Source organism: Schistocerca piceifrons, chromosome 8 (assembly GCF_021461385.2).
Source record: "Schistocerca piceifrons isolate TAMUIC-IGC-003096 chromosome 8, iqSchPice1.1, whole genome shotgun sequence".
NCBI lineage: Eukaryota > Metazoa > Arthropoda > Insecta > Orthoptera > Acrididae > Schistocerca > Schistocerca piceifrons.
The window spans coordinates 372,788,074-372,813,388 of NC_060145.1; the positions used below are offsets into that span (position 1 = coordinate 372,788,074).

The 25,315-nt window shown below is 37.6% G+C and overlaps 1 protein-coding gene across 1 annotated transcript in view; it reads right to left on the reverse strand.

Annotated features, from left to right (window-relative positions):
- Positions 1–25,315, reverse strand: part of LOC124711917 (fatty acid synthase-like) — a 436,120-nt gene that overhangs the window by 36,436 nt on the left and 374,369 nt on the right. Inside the window, exons 33-34 of the mRNA XM_047242172.1 lie at positions 15,103–15,309; positions 8,257–8,519 (exon numbers count right to left, since the gene is read on the reverse strand). Coding sequence (XP_047098128.1) covers positions 8,257–8,519; positions 15,103–15,309 — 470 coding nt within the window. The remainder of the gene's footprint in view (positions 1–8,256; positions 8,520–15,102; positions 15,310–25,315) is intronic.

Here is a 25,315-nt window from a genome sequence, read left to right on the forward strand (position 1 = left end):
TGGCTAGAGGACAAATGTAAGGATGTAGAAGCCTATCTTACTAGGGGTAAGATAGATACCGCCTACAGGAAAATTAAAGAGACCTTTGGAGATAAGAGAACAACTTGTATGAATATCAAGAGCTCAGATGGAAACCCAGTTCTAAACAAAGAAGGGAAAGCAGAAAGGTGGAAGGAGTATATAGAGGGTCTATACAAGGGCGATGTACTTGAGGACAGTATTATGGAAATGGAAGAGGATGTAGATGAAGATGAAATGGGAGATATGATACTGCGTGAAGAGTTTGACAGAGCACTGAAAGACCTGAGTCGAAACAAGGCCCCCGGAGTAGACAATATTCCATTGGAACTACTGACGGCCGTGGGAGAGCCAGTCCTGACAAAACTCTACCATCTGGTGAGCAAGATGTATGAAACAGGCAAAATACCCTCAGACTTCAAGAAGAATATAATAATTCCAATCCCAAAGAAAGCAGGTGTTGACAGATGTGAAAATTACCGAACTATCAGCTTAATAAGTCACAGCTGCAAAATACTAACACGAATTCTTTACAGACGAATGGAAAAACTAGTAGAAGCCAACCTCGGGGAAGATCAGTTTGGATTCCGTAGAAACACTGGAACACGTGAGGCAATACTGACCTTATGACTTATCTTAGAAGAAAGATTAAGGAAAGGCAAACCTACGTTTCTAGCATTTGTAGACTTAGAGAAAGCTTTTGACAATGTTGACTGGAATACTCTCTTTCAAATTCTAAAGGTGGCAGGGGTAAAATACAGGGAGCGAAAGGCTATTTACAATTTGTACAGAAACCAGATGGCAGTTATAAGAGTCGAGGGACATGAAAGGGAAGCAGTGGTTGGGAAGGGAGTAAGACAGGGTTGTAGCCTCTCCCCGATGTTGTTCAATCTGTATATTGAGCAAGCAGTAAAGGAAACAAAAGAAAAATTCGGAGTAGGTATTAAAATTCATGGAGAAGAAATAAAAACTTTGAGGTTCGCCGATGACATTGTAATTCTGTCAGAGACAGCAAAGGACTTGCAAGAGCAGTTGAATGGAATGGACAGTGTCTTGAAAGGAGGATATAAGATGAACATCAACAAAAGCAAAACAAGGATAATGGAATGTAGTCTATTTAAGTCGGGTGATGCTGAGGGAATTAGATTAGGAAATGAGGCACTTAAAGTAGTAAAGGAGTTTTGCTATTTGGGGAGCAAAATAACTGATGATGGTCGAAGTAGAGAGGATATAAAATGTACGCTGGCAATGGCAAGGAAAGCGTTTCTGAAGAAGAGAAATTTGTTAACATCGAGTATTGATTTAAGTGTCAGGAAGTCATTTCTGAAAGTATTCGTATGGAGCGTAGCCATGTATGGAAGTGAAACATGGACGATAAATCGTTTGGACAAGAAGAGAATAGAAGCTTTCGAAATGTGGTGCTACAGAAGAATGCTGAAGATTAGATGGGTAGATCACATAACTAATGAGGAAGTATTGAATAGGATTGGGGAGAAGAGAAGTTTGTGGCACAACTTGAGCAGAAGAAGGGATCGGTTGGTAGGACATGTTCTGAGGCATCAAGGGATCACCAATTTAGTATTGGAGGGCAGCGTGGAGGGTAAAAATCATAGAGGGAGACCAAGAGATGAATACACTAAGCAGATTCAGAAGGATGTATGTTGCAGTAGGTACTGGGAGATGAAAAAGCTTGCACAGGATAGAGTAGCATGGAGAGCTGCATCAAACCAGTCTCAGGACTGAAGACCAGAACGACGACAAATATAACTTCTGGTTTTGGATTTGCATTACATACATGTACACTACATTATACTACAGCCATGTAATTACTTGTAATTCTTTCCATAAATAGTTCATTATTTCTAAAAACTTCCTATTTAAAAAGATATTTATAATTTCTACCTCCTACAAGGTAATGGTGCTATTGTGGGTTTTAAGAATGAATAGTTCTTAGAAATCATGTAGTAACTATATTACCATTATTTTATGAATGAAACACATATGACAATGGTGTAATATTCTACAATACTCTACAACATTTCACCAGTGTCATGTGTGTTTCATGTGTAATGTATAAAATTTTGTACCAAGGACCAATGGAACAGTCAGTCATTAGCATTACTTTCTTGAATTGAAAAACACATTGGCTAATAGAATAATGATTGAATTAAAATTTTAAGCAGTCTGAGAAAATTACACACCTAAAAATCTCAATGAAAATCAGTAAATCCCAGCAGAGGCATTCAGTCTGTTAACTAAACAGTATGGCTGACTTGATTAATTTTGCAGTAACTTAACACATAGATAAACCAAATTATTATTTATTTATCTGTGCTGTCATTTGCAACTATTTTCAGCATGATTCATATTATAAACCAAAATGTAATAACAAAGTTTAATAATTATTCCTACGCCAGACTATAAGTTACTGTGACAGTCCTTTGTGCAGTCAGCTGGGGTCAAAGATTAAGATTGGAAAAAAATCTGACTTAGAATAAATAAAGATACATAGTGCCAAACAAAGAAAGTCATAGATGAGGTGTTGAAATTTCTTGCACAGGTAGAAGACACAAAATCATATTGGTGCCACAGACTGCAACAGCAAAGACTTAGGGTGTTTCACTCCAAACAGTGCAGTGAGAATGTGCAGAAGCATGGGGGTAAGGAGGAGGCTGGGGCATGGAGGGGGAGGGATAGTATAGTGGGAGTGGCGGACAATGAAGTGTTGCAGCTTTGACAAAGGGCAGGAGAGAAGTTGTGAAGGAGGGGGGAGGGGGGGCTGTTAAGTAGTGGAAAGGCTGTGTTGTGCTGGAATGGGAACAGGGAGGGGGCTGGATGGGTGAGGACAGTGACTAACAAAGGTTGAGGCCACGAGCTGGTGTTGGTGGGAAGGATCCATATGGCACAGGCTGTACTTGTTTTTTGGCCATGGTTCGTTGGTGGCCATTCATGGAGACAGACAGCTTGTTGGTTGTCACGCCTACATAGAATGCGGCACAGTGGTTGCAGCTTAGCTTGTAAATCACAGGCCTGGTTTCACAGGTAGCCCTGTCTTTGACAGGATAGGTGACGTTAATGACCGGACTGGAGTAGGTGGTGGTAGGAGGATGTATGGGACAGGTCTTGCATATAGGTCTATCACCGGGATATGAGCCATGAGGTAAGGGATTGGGAGCAGGGGTTGTGTAAGGATAGACAAGTATATTGTGTAGGTTTGGTGGACGATGGAATACCACTGTAGGAGGGGAGGGAAGGATAGTGGGCAGGACATTTCTCACTTCAGGGCATGGCGAGAGGTAATTGAAACCCTGGCGGAGAATGTAATTCAGTTGCTTCAGTCCCAAATGGTACTGAGTTACGAGGGGAATGCTCCTCTGTGGCCGGACTGTTTGACTTTGGGAGATGGTGGGAGACTGGAAAGATAAGGCATGGGAGATTTGTTTTTGTATAAGGATGGGAGGATAATTACGGTCAGTGAAGGCTTCAATGAGACCCTCGGTATATTTTGAGAGGGACCGCTTGTCACTTCAGATGCAACGACCATGGGTGGCTAGGCTGTACGGAAGGGTCTTCTCAGTATGGAATGGGTGGCAGCTGTCGAGGTGGAGGTATTGTTGGTGGTTAGTAGGTTTGATATGGAAGTAGGTACTGATGTAGCCATCTCTGAGGTCAAGGTCAACATCTAGGAAGGTGCCTTGTTGGGTTGAGTAGGACCAGTGAAGCAAATGGGGGAGAAGTTGTTGAGGTTCTGGAGGAATTTGAAAAAGGTATCCTCACCTTCAATCCAGACAGCAAAGATGTCATCAGTGAATCTGCACCAGGTGAGGGGTTTAGGATTCTGAGTTTTTAGGAAGGATTCCTCTAGATGGCCCATGAATAGGTTAGCATAGGATGGTGCCATGTGGGTGCCCATAGCCGTACCACAGATTTGTTTGTAGGTAATGCCTTCAAAGGAGAAGTAATAGTGGGTGAGGATATAGTTAGTCATGAAGACTAGGAAGGAGATTGTTGGTTTGGAATCAAAAGGGCATCTGGAAAGGTAGTGTTCAATAGCAGTAAGGCCATGGGCATTAGGAATGTTACCGCACTGTGAGATATCAATAGTGACGCGCAGGGCACTGTGTGGTAAAGGGGCAGAAACTGGAGAGTCGGTCGTGGAAATGGTTGGTACCTTTTATATAGGACGATAGATTCCGGGTAATAGGTTGAAGGTGTTGATCTACGAGAGCAGAGATTCTCTCAGTGGGGGCACAGTAACAGGCCACAATGTGGCGTCCTGGGTGGTTGCGTTTATGGACTTTAGGATTTATGTAGAAGGTGGGAGTGCGAGGAGTGGTAGGGGTAAGTAGAGAAATGGACTCTGGGGTGAGGTTCTGGGATGGGCCTAACGATTTGAGTAGTGACTGGAGATCCTGCTGGATTACTGGAATGGGATCACTGTGGCATAGTTTGTAGGTGGAAGTATCTGACAGCTGACAGAGTCCTTCTGCCACATAATCCTTGCGGTTCAAAAGAACGGTGGTAGAGCCTTTGTCAGCAGGTAGGATTATAAGGTCGGGATCAGTTTTTAGATGGTGGACTGGGGTTCTTTCTGCAGATGTAAGGTTAGTTGCATGTTGAGGGATTTGGGGAATGATGTTGAGGCAAGGTTTGAGGTTAATAAATTCTGGAAGGTTAACAGGGGGTGGTTTGGAGGCAGTGGGGGTGGCTCATGGTTGGATGGAGGAGTGAACTGAGTTAGGCGAGGTTCAATATTGGTCTTAGGTTGAGTCTGATTGGTTGGGTTGGTGGCAAAAAAGTGTTTCCACTGTAGGGCCCGGGAGAAGGACAGAAGGTCTTTAACTGGTCCTGCATGGTTGAATTTGGGAGTGGGGCAAAAGGTGAGGCCTTTGGAAAGGACTGATATTTCTGTGGGACTAAGGCTTCTGGAGGAAAAGTTCATAACTGTGTTGCGAGTCTGTTTAAGTTCTGGGTTGTGTGTGGTGGTGGGAGGGAGATTTGGAGGGTGGGGTAAGTGTGGTAGGTCTGCGAGACAGGGTTTGTCAGCTATGAGGGGGCCTGGGGGAGGTTTGGAGGTTATTGTAGAAGTGGTGGACAGTGGTAATCTGAGGTGGGAGTAGGAGGTGAGTATGATGGAGAGCATTTTGAGGTGGCATTGTGCATGTTGCTCAAGTTCCTGTTTCAATGTGTGTTATGGGTTCCAGGAATTTGGGATTACATAGCAGGAGAATTTTGTGGATGGAGAGAAGGTACTGCAAGGAGGATTGGGCTTGGTTGATATGATTTTACAGGACTATGTTGGTGAGGGCTTAGGATTGGTAGAATCTGAACAGGTGGAGGTCATTGTGGAAGGAGGGTTGGCAACCAGAGGTGGGTAATTAGATGGTAAAGCCATTACGGGCATTCTATGAGCCAAGCAACAACACAGGAACAGTATGTGGGACTGGGATCTGGGTAGGGATAAGGAAACTTTTATATATTGATGCAGATGGAAGGAGCAAGGATCCACGGTGGTGCAACAAATGCAAAAAATTACGTAAAAAAGTACAATTACGTCTGAAAAATTACACAAAAATACACCCAAATACGTGTGAAACGTATGAAAACACGAAATGGATGCACAAGGGGGGAAAAAACGAGATGAAATCTGGGGAAGATGGTGATAGTGTAAAGCGAAAACTCACTAAAATTGGCGAGAAGTCAAGGGTAAAAGTAGAGAATAACTAACCAATAATAAATATATGTATATTACTGTGGGTAGCAGGTTTGAGGGCGGATAAGTGTAAGGGTGGATGGCAGATGTGGCTGTGGCTGGTTGAGGTGGATTTAGTGGGTCTGAACAGGGATAGAGTGGGAAAAGTGTGGGAGGGTGGGGAGAGGTTCGTAGTTAGAGATGTAAGATCGAGTGCTGTAAGGAAAGCTAAAACAATGACAAATGACAAATACTTTGAAAATTCGAGAAACAAATCTAATGCTGTAAGGGAAGTTAACAGAAATCAATCAGGAAGTGAAACCAAACAATATAAAAACCTAAAATTATGATTTCTTGCCCAACAAAAATTGCAGTAACTTTCAACAAGTATTTTACAAACATGAGTGAACAGTTAGTGAGTGGACTGGAAGAACTCAACAAAATATCACCTCCATCATCCAATAGCATAAGAAATGTGTCTACATCATTGTTCCTTTCACCCACAAATACAGAAGAAACTTTATCAGTTATAAAAACCTTGAAGACAGGTTAGTCATGTGGAATTGATGAAATACCAGATTGATTATTAAAAAATGGTGTTTTGCCTTAGATGAATCCTTGACACACTTGTGCAATAGCTCACTGGCATTAGGAACCTTCCCTTCATGCTTAAAATAGCAAAACTGAAACTGCTGCTCAAAAAAGGAAATCCACAAGGTGTTTGAAATTATAGGCCAATAGACCTACTGGTTGTATTTTCAAAAATTTTTACAAATGTTTTTCATAAGAGAGTGTCTGATTTCCTAAGTAAACATAAAATTCTCTCTCCCTCACAGCATCCTTTCAGGAAAGGCTATTCAAATGGGAGTGCAATATTTGAATGTCTTAATAAAATCTATGCTAAACTGGATGAGGGTGAGTTTGTGACAGGTGTTTGTCTTGATTTATCCAGAGCTTTCAACATCATTGAGCATAATGCCCTACTGCATAAGCTTGACCAATGAGTGGCTCAGGTCATACGTCTGTGGACACAAACAGGTGGCTGAAGTGCAATGTTCTGACCATGACAAAATCAGCTACGAGTATTCAGGATATGAAAATGTGAAATACGGTGTCCCTCAAGGATCAGAAATAGGACCCATTCTGTTTCACATTTATGTCAATGATCTTACTTACATTCAACAAGTATTGCCAAACTACCCTCGAATTTGCAAACAATTAGTGAGAAAACAGAAGAAAAACTAAAAGACTCTGTTATCCAAACAATTAACAGCATAGAACAGTGGTTCAGCTACAACAAAATTTCTGGGCCTCTGGCTCGAGAAAAACACAAAATGGGAGATGCACATTGAATATCTGCAAAGAAAACTAAACTAAACCGTTACTTGATAAGGATCTTAAAAAGTTATTGCAGCAGAACCAGCCTGTTAAATGTATACTACTCCTATGTGCATTCTGTAATTAAACATGGCATTATCTTCTGGGGCAATGTAAGAACAACTATTAAACTTTTCAGGAAGCAAAAGATAATATTAAGGATTATTGAAGGGGTAAACAATAGGACATCATGGACAAGATATTCAAAACAAAGTGAATTCTTCCTCTTCCTAGCATTTTTATCTACAAAATGTCAACCTTCATAAAACAATATCTTGATAGGCACCCCATTATCTTATTAAAAATGGAGATACACATGCATAAAATATAAGACAAAAAAATATAAGACAATCTGATCTTCATATGAAGCACGTGAGAACATTGCCGTGCCAAAAAGGCACTCTTCATATTGGGATAAAAATTTACAATAATCTGCCTAACCATGTTAAATCAATAAGTAAACTCAATAGTTTAAAGGCTGAACTAAAGGCATATTTATTTGATCATCACTTTTATAGTCTAACAGAGTACCTAGAAACTAAATAATAAAAATAAATATCCATTATGAATATTCAACTTTGTATGTTGTCGCAAATGTTTATTGTATATATGATTCTTTGCTAAATTACTTAAATATCTACTCCCTAAGAATGCAATACAAACTGTATTTCATATTGTAAAGACTTAACCATGCCCAGTAACCTTGTGAACATTCTATACATGTAGGATTATAAGGACTACATAAATGAATAAAATGAATAAACAATGCTAACAATATCTATAATTAATTATGGGCATAGCAGTATGAAAGGAATTTATATTCACTTTAACGAAGCTTATTTTCTGTCTTTTTTCTAGGTAATTATATTATGCAGACACCTGTAATCGTAACATGATACCAGAAAAACTGATATTCTTTGAATCTGTATCACTGTCAACAACAAACCTGGGAATATGAAAATAATATACCCTTTTCCATTAGCTACTACAGTAAATTTGAAAGCAGTTTTGAGATGTAAATAATAGACAGGGGGCAGGTAGAACCTCAGATACATTTGATTCTTAAGTTTTGCACTAATGTAAAGTGATGCTTTATTTAGCTGGATAAAGACTAAAATAAACAGAAAAATGAGAATAGTAAAAGAAGCAGTTCTCTTGATAGCACTTACTGGCAGAGCAAACTCCGCGATCTCATGTATACTCCTGTACTCATTTTCCTCATAGAATCCATGCTGAAAACATTTCAGGGAAGCTGCACAAATCTTTGATGAGAGAATAGGCATAGTTTCTGGATCTCCTTCAATTCCTGGGAATACATATACATTGTGGGTTCCTGGCAGGCACGGGTGTTTAAGTGGTTTACATGTCTTCATTGATTCCAGTTTCACGAGAGCAGCTGGTACTTTGATGTCAGAAGATATTGCCTGATCTCCTTAAGACAAAAAATGACAAATTGTCACATAAATAAACAAATATTGGTAAAATTATTTTAAAAAGGTGTTCTGACAGATAAGCATGACTATGAGTGTTTAGTTATTCATTAATTTTAACTATGATCTTTTATTATGTATCGGTTAATTTACAAATACAGTATCTTTGAGCAAGTATGGTAACATATTGATTATTTTCATCATTGTCTTTTACATTAACCTTAAGCTGTGCCTTTACTGCTAACACAGTTTTCACATGCAGAAATTGATCTCCATACAGAGTTTCAAGATCTAGGGGTAGTGTGTTTCACCAGTAATCAAAACATCCTGGGACCCTGGTTTGAACCCTGCCACTGCTTACATTTTGAATAGAAATCATATCATCAGCAATTACGGTTTGAAGACTTCAGGCATAAGAAGTCACCTTCATTCTGCCAATGGCCCTGTCAAAGAGGGAAAAGGACTGGACAGAGGTTCAGGGCACTCTCTTGCTGTTGGGGTGGGAAACTGCCCCTAAAGGGGAAAAATCAGCAATGATCAATGGAATGAGGATGCAGGACATGACAGCTGTAACTGAAAAAGTGTCATGATGATCTCTGCATTAGTGAAAGGCTACAGATTAGTCCCCCATTCAGGGAGGGGATAACCAATGGGGAGGTGACTATGAGAAAAAAGTTGACTATGTTATGAGTTATCTTCTTCAAATTGGGATGTGGAATGTCAGAAGTCTGAATATGGTAGGGAAGCTAGAATATCTGAAAACAGAAATGTCGAGGCTCAATCTAGATACAGTGAAGGTTAGTGAAGTGAAATGAAAATAAGACAAAAATTTCTGGTCAGGTGAATATAGAGCAATACCAACAGCACCAGAAAATAATATAACAGGAGTAGAGTTCATTATAAATAGCAAGGTGGGGCAGAGAGTGAGTTACTGTGGACAGTTCAGTGATAGAATTGTTCTCATCAGAATCAGCAGCAAACAAACACCAACAACAATAGTTCAGGTATAAATGCTGATGCTGTAAGCAGAAGATAAAGAGACAGGGAAATTACACGAGGGCAAAGTAGAATAAAGGGATATGGGAGAATATGGGCTTGAAAGTAGGAATGAGCAAAAAGACTAAGTGAATTCTGGAACAGACATCAGTTATTAGTAGTAAATACTTTGCTCAGCAATCACAGGAGGAGGTATATTTCGAAAAGGCTGGGAGATATGGGAAGATTCCAGTTAGATTACATAAAGGCCAGGCAGAGACTTCGAAATCAGATATTGGATTATAAGGTGCCAGGAGCAGGTATAGACTCAGATAACAATTTAGTAATGATGAAGAGTAGGCTGAAGAGTACAAGACTAGTCAGGAAGAATCAATGTGCAAAGAAGTTGGGTACAGGAGTACTAAGGAATGAAGAGACACACTTGAAATTCTCTGGAACTACAGACACTGTGATAATGACTAGCTATGTAGGCAGTTCAGTTGAAGAAGAGTGGACATCTGTAAAAACGGCGATCACAGAAGTTGGAAAGAAAGACAGTGGTACAAGGAAGGTAACTGTGAAGAAAACAGGAGTAGCGGAAGAAATATTTCAGTTCGTCGACAACAGAAAGAAGTACAAAAATGTACAAGGAAATTCAGGAATACAGAAATACAAGTCAATTAGGAATGAAATAAGTATGAAGTGCAGGGAAGCTAAAATGAAACGACAGTATGAAAAATGTAAAGAAATTGAATAAGACATTATTGTTGGAAGAACTGGTTCAGTATACAGAAAAGTAAAAATAACGTCTGGTGAAATTAAATGCAAGGCCGATAACATTAAGAGTATAGTGGGAATTCCACTTTTAAATGCATAGGAGGGAGGGGATAGATGGAAAGAGTACACTGAAGATCCCAAGAGTAGGAGGTCTCGTCTGATGACATGGTGGAAAAAGAAACAGGAATCAGTGGGGAAGATATAGGGGATACAGTATTAAAATCAGAATTTAAAATAGCTTTGGATGGCTTTAATACCAAATAAGGCAGAAAAGATCAATAGCATTAATATACCATCAGACTTTTGGAAAAATATCATCCACACAATTCTGATGACAGCAAGAGCTGACAGGTGTAAAATTATCACACAATCAGCTTAATAGCACATACATCAAAGTTGCAGAGTAGTATAAATAAAACTGAGGATTTGTTAGATGATGGTCAGTTTGGCTTTATGAAAAGTAAAGGCACAGAGAGGCAATTCTAATGTTTCATTTCATAACAGAAGAATCACTGAAGAAAAATCAAGCAATGTTCATAGGATTTGTCAACCTGGAAAAAGCATTTGATGATGTGAAGTGGTGCAAAATGTTCAAAATTCTGAGAAAAATGTGGGCAAGCTTAGAGACAGACAGGTAATATACAATATGTACAAGAACTGAAAGGGAACAATAAGACTTGGAGACCAATCATGGACTGCTCACATTAAAAAGAGTGCAAGACAGGGATGCAGTCTTCAGCCCCTACTGTTCAGTCTATACATTGAAGAAACAATTATGGAAATAAAAGATATTTTCAAGATGGGGATTAAAATTCAAGGTAAAAGAATACCAATGATAAGATTTGGTGATGACACAGCTATCCTCAGTGAAAGTGAAGAAGAATTATAGGATCTGTTGAATGGAATGAGCATTCTAATGAGTACAGAATAAGGACTGAGAGTAAATTGAAGAAAAATGAAAAAAAATGAGAAGTAGCAGAAATAACAACAGTGAGACACTTAACATCAGAAGTGGAGATCATGAAGTAGATGAAGTTGTTCTGTTACCTAGACAACAATATAACCTATGATGGAAGAGCAAGGAGGACACAAAAAGCAGACTAGGATTGGCAAAATTGGCATTCCTGGCCAAATGAAGTCTACTACTGTCAAACATAGTCGTTAATTTGAGGAAGAAATTTTGATAATGTGCACATCAATTCTTTGAGACACTTACAGGAGGGGAAAGCATTTTTAAAATCAAAAAACAACCTCAAACTACTACACCTTAGTCACTGTTCAAACTTGCTCAATAGTTTGTCTGAGCCTCATGGTCTGAACAACAGGTCTTCAGTGATAGTCATTTGAAATTCCATTTTTATGTCAGGAAGGATCATTAGCCCATAATGCATCACAATTTCCAAATCTCTGACACCAGCACCATTCATGTAACTACACTCTACATCTCATGAACATCCACTGAGATTGTTTAGTAGAGCATTATGATGTTTAGTAAGCAGTTAACAAGAGATGCTCCATATAAACCTGTTGCAGTCAACTTGTCCCATAGTGCATGTAGACTTGGTAGTTACACTTCCACCTCCCTTGCTTATCAGTAATGATGAAATCACATGCTTTTGGGTAGACACTACTTATGTGCATGTATCTTCAGATTCATCACTAGCATGAGCAGTCATATTTGTTAACTGAAAGTGTAATGTCTGTTCTGCCAATTCTGTGGGTAGGAATCACATAAAGTCACATGCAAATATTTTCAGACATAGAGCTTAGTACTCAATATGAACAAATTTGCACAGTATTTAAAAATCACATAGCTTAGCTTGGATAAATACTTTCTGCAGATCAGCTGTACAAAGTTATGTAAGCAACAGATCAAAATCTCCATATTGTAGTAGCAGTCTTTGACATGACACTAACAATCATCCTTACATCATTGTCAAAGCTTCCCCATACTAAAGTATAGCTTCAGTCGATGTTTTATGTCTAACAAAGTGTAGCAGATACACTACCATATGTTTGTTATGTGATTTTAAATGTAGTAATGAAAACCAAATACACATGTTTTCCTTTTACTTCCTCTCACATGTGTTTTGTTTGAGAATGTAAATATACAGTAAAATTTATTACATCTAGTGGCACAGCAACTTACTCCCACTGAAAGCCATAAATACAGTTCCAAGCATCTCTCAATTATACTAAAATTTATGAGATGAGCAGAAATGGTGAGGTGACATACATATTTCCCATTTTACATTCAAAAAATTTTATAAACATAAATAAAATAATGCTGTTAGGATTTAATGTGGACTGGCTTAATTTTTCTTACAGGGTGTCGGGGGACTGATCATTTTCAAATTTCAAAGTCAAGGCTTTTTCCAAGTTTTTCAAGGCAAATAAATTCTATTTTACTTTTTCTATTAAATTTGAGACTAAAAAATCCATTTTTCAAAGCTTTATATTGATAATTATTAGAATACGCATAATTGAACACAAGTTATTTCTTTATTAGTTAAATCACAGGTACAAATTAAAATATTTTTAAAATATTAAATACTGTATTCTAATTTACAGGAAGTAAAAAATGAAAAATAAAAAATTACAAATTCTGTTTTTATGTAGAGATATCCATAATAACCTGCTGATACAGGGGAACAAACTGTAGAAATCTACTATGGTAATTATGAGTAAATCACTCCTTTAAATATTGTACCTTTGCAAAAATCTTTGAGGCTTTTATCAACAATGTTTTTTTTTTGTGATTTTAGCTTGCCTTCGTTTGTTCAATAACCACTTCTCCTTTTCTCTATTACCTTCCTTTGCTTTATGTTTCACATCATCTTTATACAAAGAATGTGCTTTGCAAAAACAGTGTAGAAGACTTTTGTCAATGTTGAACTTGTCAACTCCATTTGCACTTGGATTTTGTCATATGTATATCTTTAGCCATAAGACTTTATCTGTTTGAATTTCAACTATAATTTTGGAGTTTCCAGGAAAGCCTCACTCAACAGAAGCATTTCCACGTGAGCATATTAAAATAATTTCCACAAAATCTTGGAAATTTGGACATGGCTTTGAAGACAATTAATACAGAATTTGTCACGGCTTTCACTTCGCTTGTTACTTTTTGCCTCATCTTCAATTCTTTTTTCTCTGCATATTTCCACAAATTCAAGTCTGGCATGGTTTGTCTTTGAACCCAACACTTTTCCATTTGACACTAAAATTTGAAGACGTGCCATCAATCTTCTTCGAGCTGCTTCCTGATTTAATGTGATTTCTAGATTCAAGCAGAAAATTGCGTGTGTTAAGTTGTATTTGAGTGGTGTTCTTTCTCGCATCTTCTCTACTATGCCAATAATGCATGTATACATGTTTTCCTTTAGCAACAATATTTCCTCTTCAGATCCATTCTTAACTTTTTTCAGTCCACTTCTTGTACCAAAATTCGATTGGACTGTCTTGCTGCCTGGAACTACTGCCCAGCAATGCAAAGCAACAGTGTGTGACATTGTAGTAAGTAGCTATTAAGCAGTAAAAAGTCACTTGTTTTAACTTCTTTCACGCAGGTGTGCAAGTGGAAAAAATGATGAATGAAGAAGCTACTTCTGGCCCATCCGTATCCACAATGTCAATGACACAGGGTGAAGTGAGAAAAATTATTATAAACTTCCCGTAATGTTGTGAACAGAAGAAAATGTAAGCAGAAGAGTACATAAAAAAGGTGAATAATCACTTAATACTGATAATTGTATAAATGCTGCAAAATGACACAATTACAAATGCGTAAAATGTCATTCGTTTCCTCTGGTTAGATAATTGCGTTACAACAGCCTAAATTTATTTCATTATTACTCAAGGTTATTGCCACTCTGCTCGATGAAAACGCTAAGCAAGCACTCATAAACTACAGATTTATAGACACCAGATTGTGGATTACTCCATGGTAAAACCACCAGCTAGCTTTAACTTCTTCATTCATAATATTATGTCAGTCTGTTGCCATCAAACTGTTGTTCACCTCCATAGATCTGTTTGATACATATTGGTGCAAGTTATTACTCCTCATGATTGTGACAGCTTGTTTTTTATGGCTGCCAACTACAACAAGCTAACGGTTGATATAGTAAGTGTTACAATAGGCTTAATGTAATTTCAAATATTTTATTAAACTGGATACGAACATCTGTATAAAATGCTTTTACAAAACTTATTACTTCTGTGTATTTCTACTATAGTAGCTTATCTGTACTTGATGCCAGACTTCAAAGCAATGAATTCTCCCATCTCTTCCACCTCTCAAACAGTAGCACCAATCAGTTTCCTCAGATTTCTCCCTCACGCAACAGCTTGACAAGTACAAAACAGTTACCAATCACTGTGTAAACATTGGATCACCAACAGGTATCCATAGACGGATTAAACTGATAATATACCAGCTGTTCTGAAAAAATTAAAAAAGTTTAGGTTTTTAAATAAAATTTAAAGATTTTTCTGTTTTTTTTTTCTTTTTTTTTTTTTCTCAATTTTGAAAATTCTCAGCTTTTTCCAGGTTTTCAAGATTTAAAGGTTTGCAGGACACAGCCTATTATGTAAAAAGGTAATTACACTGGCTGTTAGTATAGACAAGATGACAGCTGCTGGAGTTAGTAAGTGTAAATGGTATTTAATACATTTATAAAGTGAAATGAACAGTTGCAAAAGTTAGTTCTTTTTTGTAATTCTTCCAAGCATGATATACAAACTAATGCACCAGTTTCCAAAAGTTAGTTTCTGCTGATGAATGAATGGAAATGATTTAATATTAAAATGTTTGAAGTGTTATTCACTTACCTACAGGAACTGTTACTTCTGGTTTAGCTGCTGAATTTTTGGCCATTTCTACAATTGATGAAAGGGTTAAATTTCGGACTTCTTCTGCAGTCAAGAATATTTCAAATGTGATTTCCACAGCTTGCTTGATCTCTACAGCCATGATGGAATCCATTCCCAACTCTGCCAGTGGTGCGTTGTGATTTACAGTTTTCAAATCCTTGATTCCTTGATGTAAAGGAATGAATATTTTTGAAACTCTCTACTCTCAGGTATATTATAATAATTATATGCAAAAAGGCGTTTTAATAAGTTGGGGAAAAAGGCCCAAAAGAACACATATATTTCTTATAAATTAAAAGGTTATGGTGTAATAGAAACTTCTACTGTACAACATGTCTTGTTCTTTCTCATGCTAACTGCTTCCACATCTTAAAACAAATGAAACTGAGATAAATATTTTTAACTCTAGGAAAAATATGTAACAATAAAAAGAAAAATGATTTGATATAACTTTTAGTTTTGATCCTGAAACAATCTATGTATGTGTTGTGTGTGTGTGTGTGTGTGTGTGTGTGTGTGTGTGTGTGTGTGTGTGTGTGCACGCACATGCTGATCTTCAGATTTTCTGTAGCCTATAACTATAACACATATAACAAGGTCACAGTAAGAATGCATATATTACAGATGTTTGCACATAAATTGTGTGAATTTTAATGTTAACTGTAGGAATAGTTTACTGCATTTTGGTTACAAACACAAGAGATTATACACGAATGAGCCAAAACATTAGGACCACTGTCCATCATGAGGTTGAATGCCAGCTGGTGTGGCATTACAGACAACTAGATAAAAGTATTTAAGCATAGAAGAAGTGAGTGGGGATCAGACTAGAGATTATATGATCTGCAAATAGAGAAATTCAGTGATATAAATGACTTTAGCATAAAGAAAATTATTATAGCCCTGCTACTTGAAATGAGTTTTTCAGGAGTTGCAAAGTTGGTCTGCTGTTCATGCGCTATTGCTGTAGCATCTATGGTGATGGATGATGAAACCATCAGTAGGCAACACGGTATTGGACAGCCACTACTCATCTCAAAACAGGTCAGAGACTTGTTCATTCCACAAAGCAAGATAGTTAGCGGGCAGTCTGGCACATTCCTGAATATGGGACTCTGCAGTAGACAATCCTTGTGTTTTGCTATATCAACCCACATTGTCTATTATGATTGCAGTGAGCACAGGATCACTGAGATTGGACTGTGGATCGATGGAAATGTGTCACCTGGTCAGATGACTCACGAATTTAGTTACATCAAGTCGATAGTCATATCTGGATATGGATATGCCATCATCTTGGCAAACTATTGCTCAAAATATGCCCTGTGTCAAAGATGCAGACAAAGGGTGGCAGTATTATGCCATGGGAGACACTCACTTGGGCTTTCATGGGACTTGTGGTATTAACTGAAAGCATCATAACAGCTATGGAGTACTTGCATTTTATTGTAGACTACCTGCCTCCATTCTTGCCTGATGTCTTCAGTGACAGCAATGGTATCTTGCAGCAGGACAACTGTCCATATGACAAGGACAGTAAAAAATCAAAATGCTTTTGTACTTTTTCATTGAAACATAAGAGGCCCATTAAATAAGGAATATGAACTTTCCATATCATGAGAGAGAACTGAAAAATCAGAAGATACTCCTATAGATATTCAGAAGTTACAAAAACTGAACAGGTCCATGAAGAGAAATATAAGCCAATATCAAGTTACCATACAAAAAAGAAAAAACATTTTAAATTTCATGTCACTTAGAAAGGGTACTGATAAGACTTAGTACAAATAACTGGAAAGTCAAAGTAGAATGAGAATTCAAAACTGATTTAATCTATGATGGTACTAATTGAGAGCATCTAGATTTACAGATGTCCAGTTTTGGTTTGTTCCCTACAGTCACATTCACAACAAGAATATAAGAACATATTATAACAGCAGTTGATAATTTATTTCTAAATCCAATTGTCTTTTGTAAAATAGATGTGGGTCACATAATAAATTTTTTGTCTCACAATGAACTTGAAATTGTCATTATGAGGCATCCCTGTTAATCAGATTCAGATAAGAAACGAAAAATACAGTCTTAGTTATGCTGTTCTGAGAGAATTTACTTGGCAAATTATGGAAGAAGTTTATCAAGGGCACACACTAGATGAGGAATTTAATTTATTTCAAAAATTGTTTGTACAACACTGTGAATCCAATTTTCCTTCATGATGTGTCAGGAGAAAATGCAGAGGAGGCTGAGTGAAAGGGTGACTAACATCTGCGATTAAAGTCATTTGCGCTATGAAGAGGGGGCTTTCTTTAACACAGATACTGTAATCATTTGTTTGTGGTGGGTGTGACAAAATATCCTGTGAAACATTACTAAATGCCTTCCCTGAAAACTGTCTAGAACAGATAGTTCAGAACCCAATCATGATGGAAATATGTTAGACCTAACTACAACAAATAGACCTGACCACTTTGAGGGCATCTACATCTTATATGCATCTACATTTATACTCTGTAAACTGTTGTGAAGTGCACTGCAGAGGGAACATCCCACTGTACCGGTTATTTTGACTTTCTCTTGTTCCATTCAAGTATGGAGTGTGGGAAACATGATTGTTTAAATGGTTCTGCGCATGCTGTAGTTGATCAAATTTTATCCTCATGATCACTATGGCAGTGATATGTAGCGGGTAGCAGTGTATTCCTAGAGTCATAATTTAAAACCAGTTCTTGAAACTTTGTTAGTAGACAATCTTGGGATAGTTTCAGTCTATCTCCAAGAGACTGCCAATTCCGTTCTTCCAACATCTCAGTGACACTCTCCCATGTGTCAAACAAACCTGTGACCATTCGTGCTGTCCTTCTCCTTGTACTTCCAGTATCCCCTGCCAGTCTTATTTGGTATCAGTCCCACATACATAGACAACATTCTAGGATGGGTCGCATGAGTGATTTGTGAGCAATCTCCTCTGTCGACTGATTGCATTTCTCTAGTATCCTATGAGTAAACTGAAGTCTGCTCCCTGCTTCACCCATGACTGAGCGTATGTGATTATTCCTTTCATATCCCTACAAAGTGTTACAACCAAGTACGTATACGTATGAGTTTACAGATTCTAGTTGTGACTCACTAATATTATGTTCACATGATAATATTTTATTTATGAATTTTTTGTGAAGTGCACAATTTTACATTTTAGAACACTTAAAGCAAACAGCCAATCATTGCACACTTTTAAATCTTATCAGGTCTGACTGAGTGCTTGTACATCTTCATTCAGATGGTGTTTAGGGTTGATAACTGCATCATCTGTGAAAGGTCTCAGGTTACTGTTAGTATTGACTGCAAGATCATCAAATTTGCAATATGAAGAGCAAGGTACCCAACATGCCTCCCTTCCCTGAAGTAATTTCTACAATTGTTGATGACTCCATATCCAATATAAGATGTTGCATCCTCTGTACCAAAAACTCCTCAGTCCAGTCACATATGAGGACTGATCAACAAAGACAGACTCTTTTTTTTCACAGATGTGAATTACTCTGTTTCGATGTACACCCCTCCTATTTGAATGCACTTTTACAGCATCTCTATGCAATTTTTGCAGCATATCTGCTGGTCCTCCAACACAAGGTACAGGGCATTTTTTTCTCAGGTCCTTGAGAACTGAGTCGCTTTTCTTGAGCACTGCCATTGTCACGAAGAAATCACTGTCCAGTTTGAGGAAGTTGTGATAATTTGATAATTTTCTTGGAATATCGTTCATCAGTTTGGCCAATAATGATGCATAGGATGCTTCTGTAACAGTAGTTTGAGGGGGAACTGCATGTTGGTAACTCATTTCATGTCAGTCAAAGATTGTGATCACCATCACTTTTCCTGCAGATGGAACAACTTTTCGCTTCTTGGTGTTGGAGAACCTGGCAATTTCTACATTGTGCCCATTTTCCATCAGGATCATAATGATGCAGCCACAACTCATCACCATAGATAATCAATTGAGTTAATGCATCCACCCATAAGCAAAGAGATGCAGCACATCACGGCTTGTTTCCATTTGTACAGACTTTTGTTCATGAGTCAACAGACATGGTACCCAATGGGCACAAACATGCCTCACATGGAGATAACCTTCACAGTCATAAAGACACTGCCATATGAAATTCTCAACACTTCACTGAGTTTACTTAATGTTATCTGCCAACCCTCAAGGACAACAATCACAGTAGCTGTATTAATGATGACATCAGTCACAGCAGAAGCCAAAACACCAGGACTACATTGCTTAACACAGACACGTTGGCCTTCTTTGAAGTCCTCAAACCACATAAACAGTGTTGTCTGAGGTAGTGTATCATCTCCATACACTTGCTGGAGCTTTTTGTAAGTTTCAATGACTGTATGGTACAAATGAACACAGAATTTTATTGTGCCATACTGCTCTCTCGTGTCACCCCCTTTGTTTGGTATGTGAAACACAAAGAGCACCTAAAAATACAGTATTACTACCAATCTGTCCACATGAGAATGCTGCACCCTATGGACATTACACATGAACACCCTCTCTTTGTTTTAGGGGAGAAAAAATATGTACATATAGAAAGATGCACACATTGTTTTTATTATGATGGTTCTACATCGCCTATTTACATGAATAGCCATCACAGAAGATATATGTACATCTAGAAAGATGCACACATTGTTTTTATTATGATGGCTCTACATTGCCTATTTACATGAAAAGCCAACACACTCACACACACACACACACACACACACACACACACACACACACACACACACACACACAGATATAGGTAGAAACAGTATCTACCATGAGTTGAATAATACGTGTAGACATAGTATCTACTAAGATTATAGAAGTTGAAAAGTAGAGGACTCTAGGGTATTAAATAAGATGCTAAGAAGTGAGAGTGAAGTATAAAATAGATTTTTATTTTACCAGGAAATATTTAATTATAGTGTACATGAAGATGTATGGCAATGGCCTTGCCGCAGTGGATCCACCGGTTCCTGTCGATCACCGAAGTTAAGCGCTGTCGGGCGTGGCCATCACTTGGATGGGTGACCATCCGGGCCGCCATGTGCTGTTGCCATTTTTCGGGGTGAACTCAGCCTCATGATGCCAATTGAGGAGCTACTCGACCGAATAGTAGCGGCTCCGGTCACAGAAAACCATCATAAGGACTGGGAGAGCGGTGTGCTGACAACACGCCCCTCCTATCCGCATCCTCAGTGAGGGTGACACAGTGGTTGGATGGTCCCGATGGGCCACTAGTGGCCTGAAGACAGAGTGTACATGAAGATCTGTACTAGGGTAATGAACCGTCAGGCCTACTCATAAAGGATAAGGGGGTGCATACCCGGCATGTGCTAAGGATATAGGGCAGGTGTACCTACATAGAGATAGGACGACCTGTGGCCTGATGAATAGGGTTGTTTTATAAAGGGGCACACCTACCAGAATGGAAGGAGGAAGTGAACTCATAGGGTCAACCCACATGTAAGGTATAGGTACTGATCCTAGGTGAAAAGGACAGTATCATGACAGAAGTCTCACATTTAATAGGAGTTATTCTGGTAAATTTGAATTCTGTATATCACCAGCATTATTATGTTTTATGTGAATTTAAAGGTGTTCAAAAATTTTAAATAGAAGTGTGAGAGAAGTGAATCCAACATACTGTGCATTGCATGTTTCTGTGTGCAGATCTAAAAACAGTCACGAGCAAAATGTGGAAACAGTGGCTGAACGGTGGACGACAAGTACCTGCTGTTCAATCCATAGAGTTTCAGTGTATGTGCAGAGAAGAACAAGGAGTGTTTATATATAATTTTGTGCTTTTAGTGACTGTGATGGTTGTTTAGGATAAATAAAGAAAAGAGATTAGACTTTCAAGTAATTCCTGGGTTGGACTTGCTAGAAGCAAGACATGCTCATAAATTATGTGGTTGTTAAACATACGCTATTGTAAATGTATTTAATCGAGTCTAATGCGAGTGAGATGAATCGGTTGAATTGCTGACCTTCTTATATTTATGTGAGAAATAGTGAATTTGTTCTTTGTGGAAGTTGAAATACACCAAGACTAAACTAAAAGTATTCTGCAAGTATCCACTTATTTCATGAGTAGAGAGAGGGAGAGAGAGAGTCTGGTAAATTCCCTTAACCAGCTTTATTCTTCAGAGAAGAAGTTTTTGGATATCGACATGGCCGACTATCTGGAGAGGAAGATCGGATGTGCATACCAAGTATGTCAAATGATGTGAGAGGACAGGAAACTATCACAAAAGCTACTGAAAAACTCAATCTCAGTCTTTGTTGATAAGCCCTCCTATTTCATCTTACACTGCATATGATCACACTTTTGATAAGAAGCATAGCCATGGTACTGAGTAAAATGATTTCTGTGAATCGAGAAATACTCTATCTATCTGACTGTGTTGGTCTATGGCTTTCAGGATGTCATGTGAGAAAAGTGCGAGTTGGGTTTCACATGATCTATGTTTTCAAAATCCACACTGATTGGCAGGGAGAGACCATAACTCTTCATGTTTAGGCTCAGAATATGTTATAAGATCCTACAACAAATAGATATCAAGAATTCTGGGCAGTAATTTTGTGAATCCCTTCTACTGCCCTTCATTTAGACAGGTTTGACCTGTGCATTCTTCCAAAAAAGGGGGCACAGCTTTTTATTTGAGTGGTCTGGGATAGATTAAAGTTAGCAGAGGGGTGTACTCAGCTGCAAATTGGATATAGAATCTGATAGGGTTACCATTGGGACCTGGGGCTTTGTTAAGTTTTAACCTCTTCAGCTGTTTCTCACGTTCACTCATCTTTTCAGTGGTATGAGAATTAAGCTGGGGCCATACTCATGGTTTTTTTCTCTGTAAAGGAACATTTGAAAACAGAGTATTTCCGCTTTTACAATCATGATAGAAGCTGAAGAAATGAATTAAAATTTGTGCTACAGCCAGGACTTGACTGCAGGCATCCTGATTACTAGGCATTTGTGTGATCCATTATGTCACTGTAGCAGCATAGTAATACAATAAAAACATTGATTTCATGGAATATGTTAGACTCTATAAAACCATATTTAAAAGAGTTGTCAAGGCAACAAAACAACTGGCAAATAACAGGATGATTTTAAATCATAAAAATAAGACAAAGACTGTGAGGTCAGTCATTAAATCTGAGTTACGTGTTAAAGCCTGTAACAAAGAAATTTCAAAAAATGACACTGAACGGAAAACTATTGTAAGTTCAACTCAAATACCAGAGTACTTTAATGAATTCTTTGCAAATGTAGCACAGTCTGATGTAGATGTTACAGATTATCACAACAAAGTAAATCCCTTTGGCCTAAGTGAAGACTCTGAAAATTTTTAGAAGTTTCTGTGGGGGAAGTAGAAAATGCTATTCTAACATTAAGAAACAAAAAAATCTGCAGGTTGGAATGGAATACTAACCAAGGTTATTAAAACAGTACACAGTAAAATTGCAATCCCACTAGCTCAAATAATAAATCAATGCTTTGAAGAGGGCTGTTTCCCTATTCTAACATTAAGAAACAAAAAAATCTGCAGGTTGGAATGGAATACTAACCAAGGTTATTAAAACAGTACACAGTAAAATTGCAATCCCACTAGCTCAAATAATAAATCAATGCTTTGAAGAGGGCTGTTTCCCAGAGGTACTGAAATATGCTTAACTCAAACCACTCTTCAAGAAGGGATCAAGAGAGATCATAGGAAATGATCATCCTATCTCAATTCCCCCAGTCATATCTACAATATATGAAAAACTTGCTGTTGCTCAAATCCAAAATTTCATTGCAAAATATTCAGCTTTTCTAAACAGTCGAGTTCGTTTACAGCAGGAGAAAAACACCACAGCTGCAGTGAACAGTTTCATTGAGAAAATAAGCACATCATTTGACAAGAGAAATAAGATGGCAGGAATTTTCAGTGACCTCACAAAGGTGTTTGATTCTGCAAAACATGCATTACTTATTTACAAACCTGAAAAGTATGGCATCAGCAGCAGTGTTCTGCAATGGCTTAAATCCTACCTATGAAGCAGAAAGCAAACAGTTGGCATCTCTTTAAATGGCGCATATTATTTTTCTGAATGGAAAAAAGAAAAAAAAATTATCTCAGTGTGTTGGTCCAGTTCCATTTTTCTTTTATGTCAATGGCTTACCATTAAATATCAGCTCCCAATCAGTTCTGTTTGCAGATGATACTTCTGTCTTAGTTGAAAATCAGGATTCAGAAAAAATTCCCAAATCTGTGGTCAGTACCCTCAGTATTTTAGAGACTTGCCATCAGCTAAATGGGTTGAATCTAAACAAAGCTAAATGGGTTGAATCTAAACAAATCTAAGACTCACATGACCCAATTTAAAACCAAACAGTCAAAATGAGAACAGATTAAGATTGTTCATAACAATCAAGGTATAGAAGAAGTTGACTCAGTCAAATTCTTAGGTTTATATGTATACGGAAAATTGAGCTGGCAGGCAACATTGAAACCTAGCAAACAAACTGAGCAGCTTTGCATTTGCAATGCAAATATTATCAACTGCAACTGGCATGGACACATGAAAAGTAACATATACAAGCTACTTTGAATCTATCATTAGGTATGATTTTGTTCTTAGGGGTAACTCGCCAATCATAGTGCAGATACTAAAAATACAGAAATAAATCATTTGAAATATGTGCACTGCAAATCATAAAGAACCACATCATCCATTATGAACTCTGTCATCCCTATAGAAATATGAGATTACAATATTTTTGTACATCAGACATAAATTATTTGAGGGAAGCCATTTTGTCCATCCACATGATACTAGAAACAAAGAAACTGTTATGCTTCCCACCCACCACCTCAGACTGTATGCCCAGAGATCTCAATACATGGGAATGAAAATTTGTAATAAATTAAAAGGGAACATGCTAACACAGATGAATTTTGGTCCACTTAAGAGAAAGTTACATGAGGCAATGACACTGAAATGTTATTACTCAGTGGATGAATTTATGCAGGTCAAACTGGAAATCTGAACCAAATATAATGTGTTACATATTCCAAGAAATATCCTGATAGTGTTATTATTTATTTTAGTGATATTATTTATTAATATAAAAATCATTGTAACTGTATTGAAAGGAGTCTACAAGGGCACATTTGTATGTGGCACCTAAATATGGTAATAATGTTAATGTAAACTAAACTGGAACTATGATATTATAAATGATGTATGTCTCTGATAAATTTTATAATGCAGATTGCTGACTGTGTACGACCACGGAGCCAAAGATACTGCTTCTGGTCTGAGATTGTAGTGTTGGAGTGAGAGAGCACTGGCCACTCAGTTGTATGCAGCTGTCTGTGAGAGAAAGTAGTCAGTTTTTGTGTGTGCTGTGTGCAGCCACCAAGTGGTAGTTTAATGTAGGTATGTCAATATTGTTGAACATGGAAGCAAAAGTCTTCATGCAAGCAAGATAAAGATGTTAAATAATTATGATTTTTGTTTTGCCAGCACATTAGTATACATGAGTTGGCTGTTAATTTGTAACTGTTGAGCAACCCCAGAATGTACATAAAATGATTTGATGAAAAGGCTAGTTAGATACTTCACTTTTGTAATGCTGCTAAGATTTGTTAATAGAGCTATATGTAATTTGATGATTTTCATTTATGTTGGATTAGTGAGGTTAGATAATACTTGCTGTTTAAATCTCATTGATTGTGAATCAGTTGCGAGTAATGTAACTTCAATTGTCAGTTGTTTATGAAAATACAAAGACTTGCAATATAATTTTGCTAAAAAATCTCAGTGGTAGTAATTCACCATAATCAAAAACCGCCTCCCTGTCCAGGTCATATGTTTTTCTAAGAAGTTGGATATTTTCTCAAATGTTTTCATTTGCCAGTGAAAACAATTTCATGTGCATCTCCAAGTGTTACAGTCAGCATTGCGCACTGCTGAGCCTGTAGTTAGCATATTCATATATTTTTTATGAGAGACCAGAATATATTGTGTTTCACTATTGCTGCTTTAGGAGTAAGACAATTTAATTTATTTGCTATGTGCACTGGAACCAAGGTTATCAGTTTTGAACAGGGACAGAAG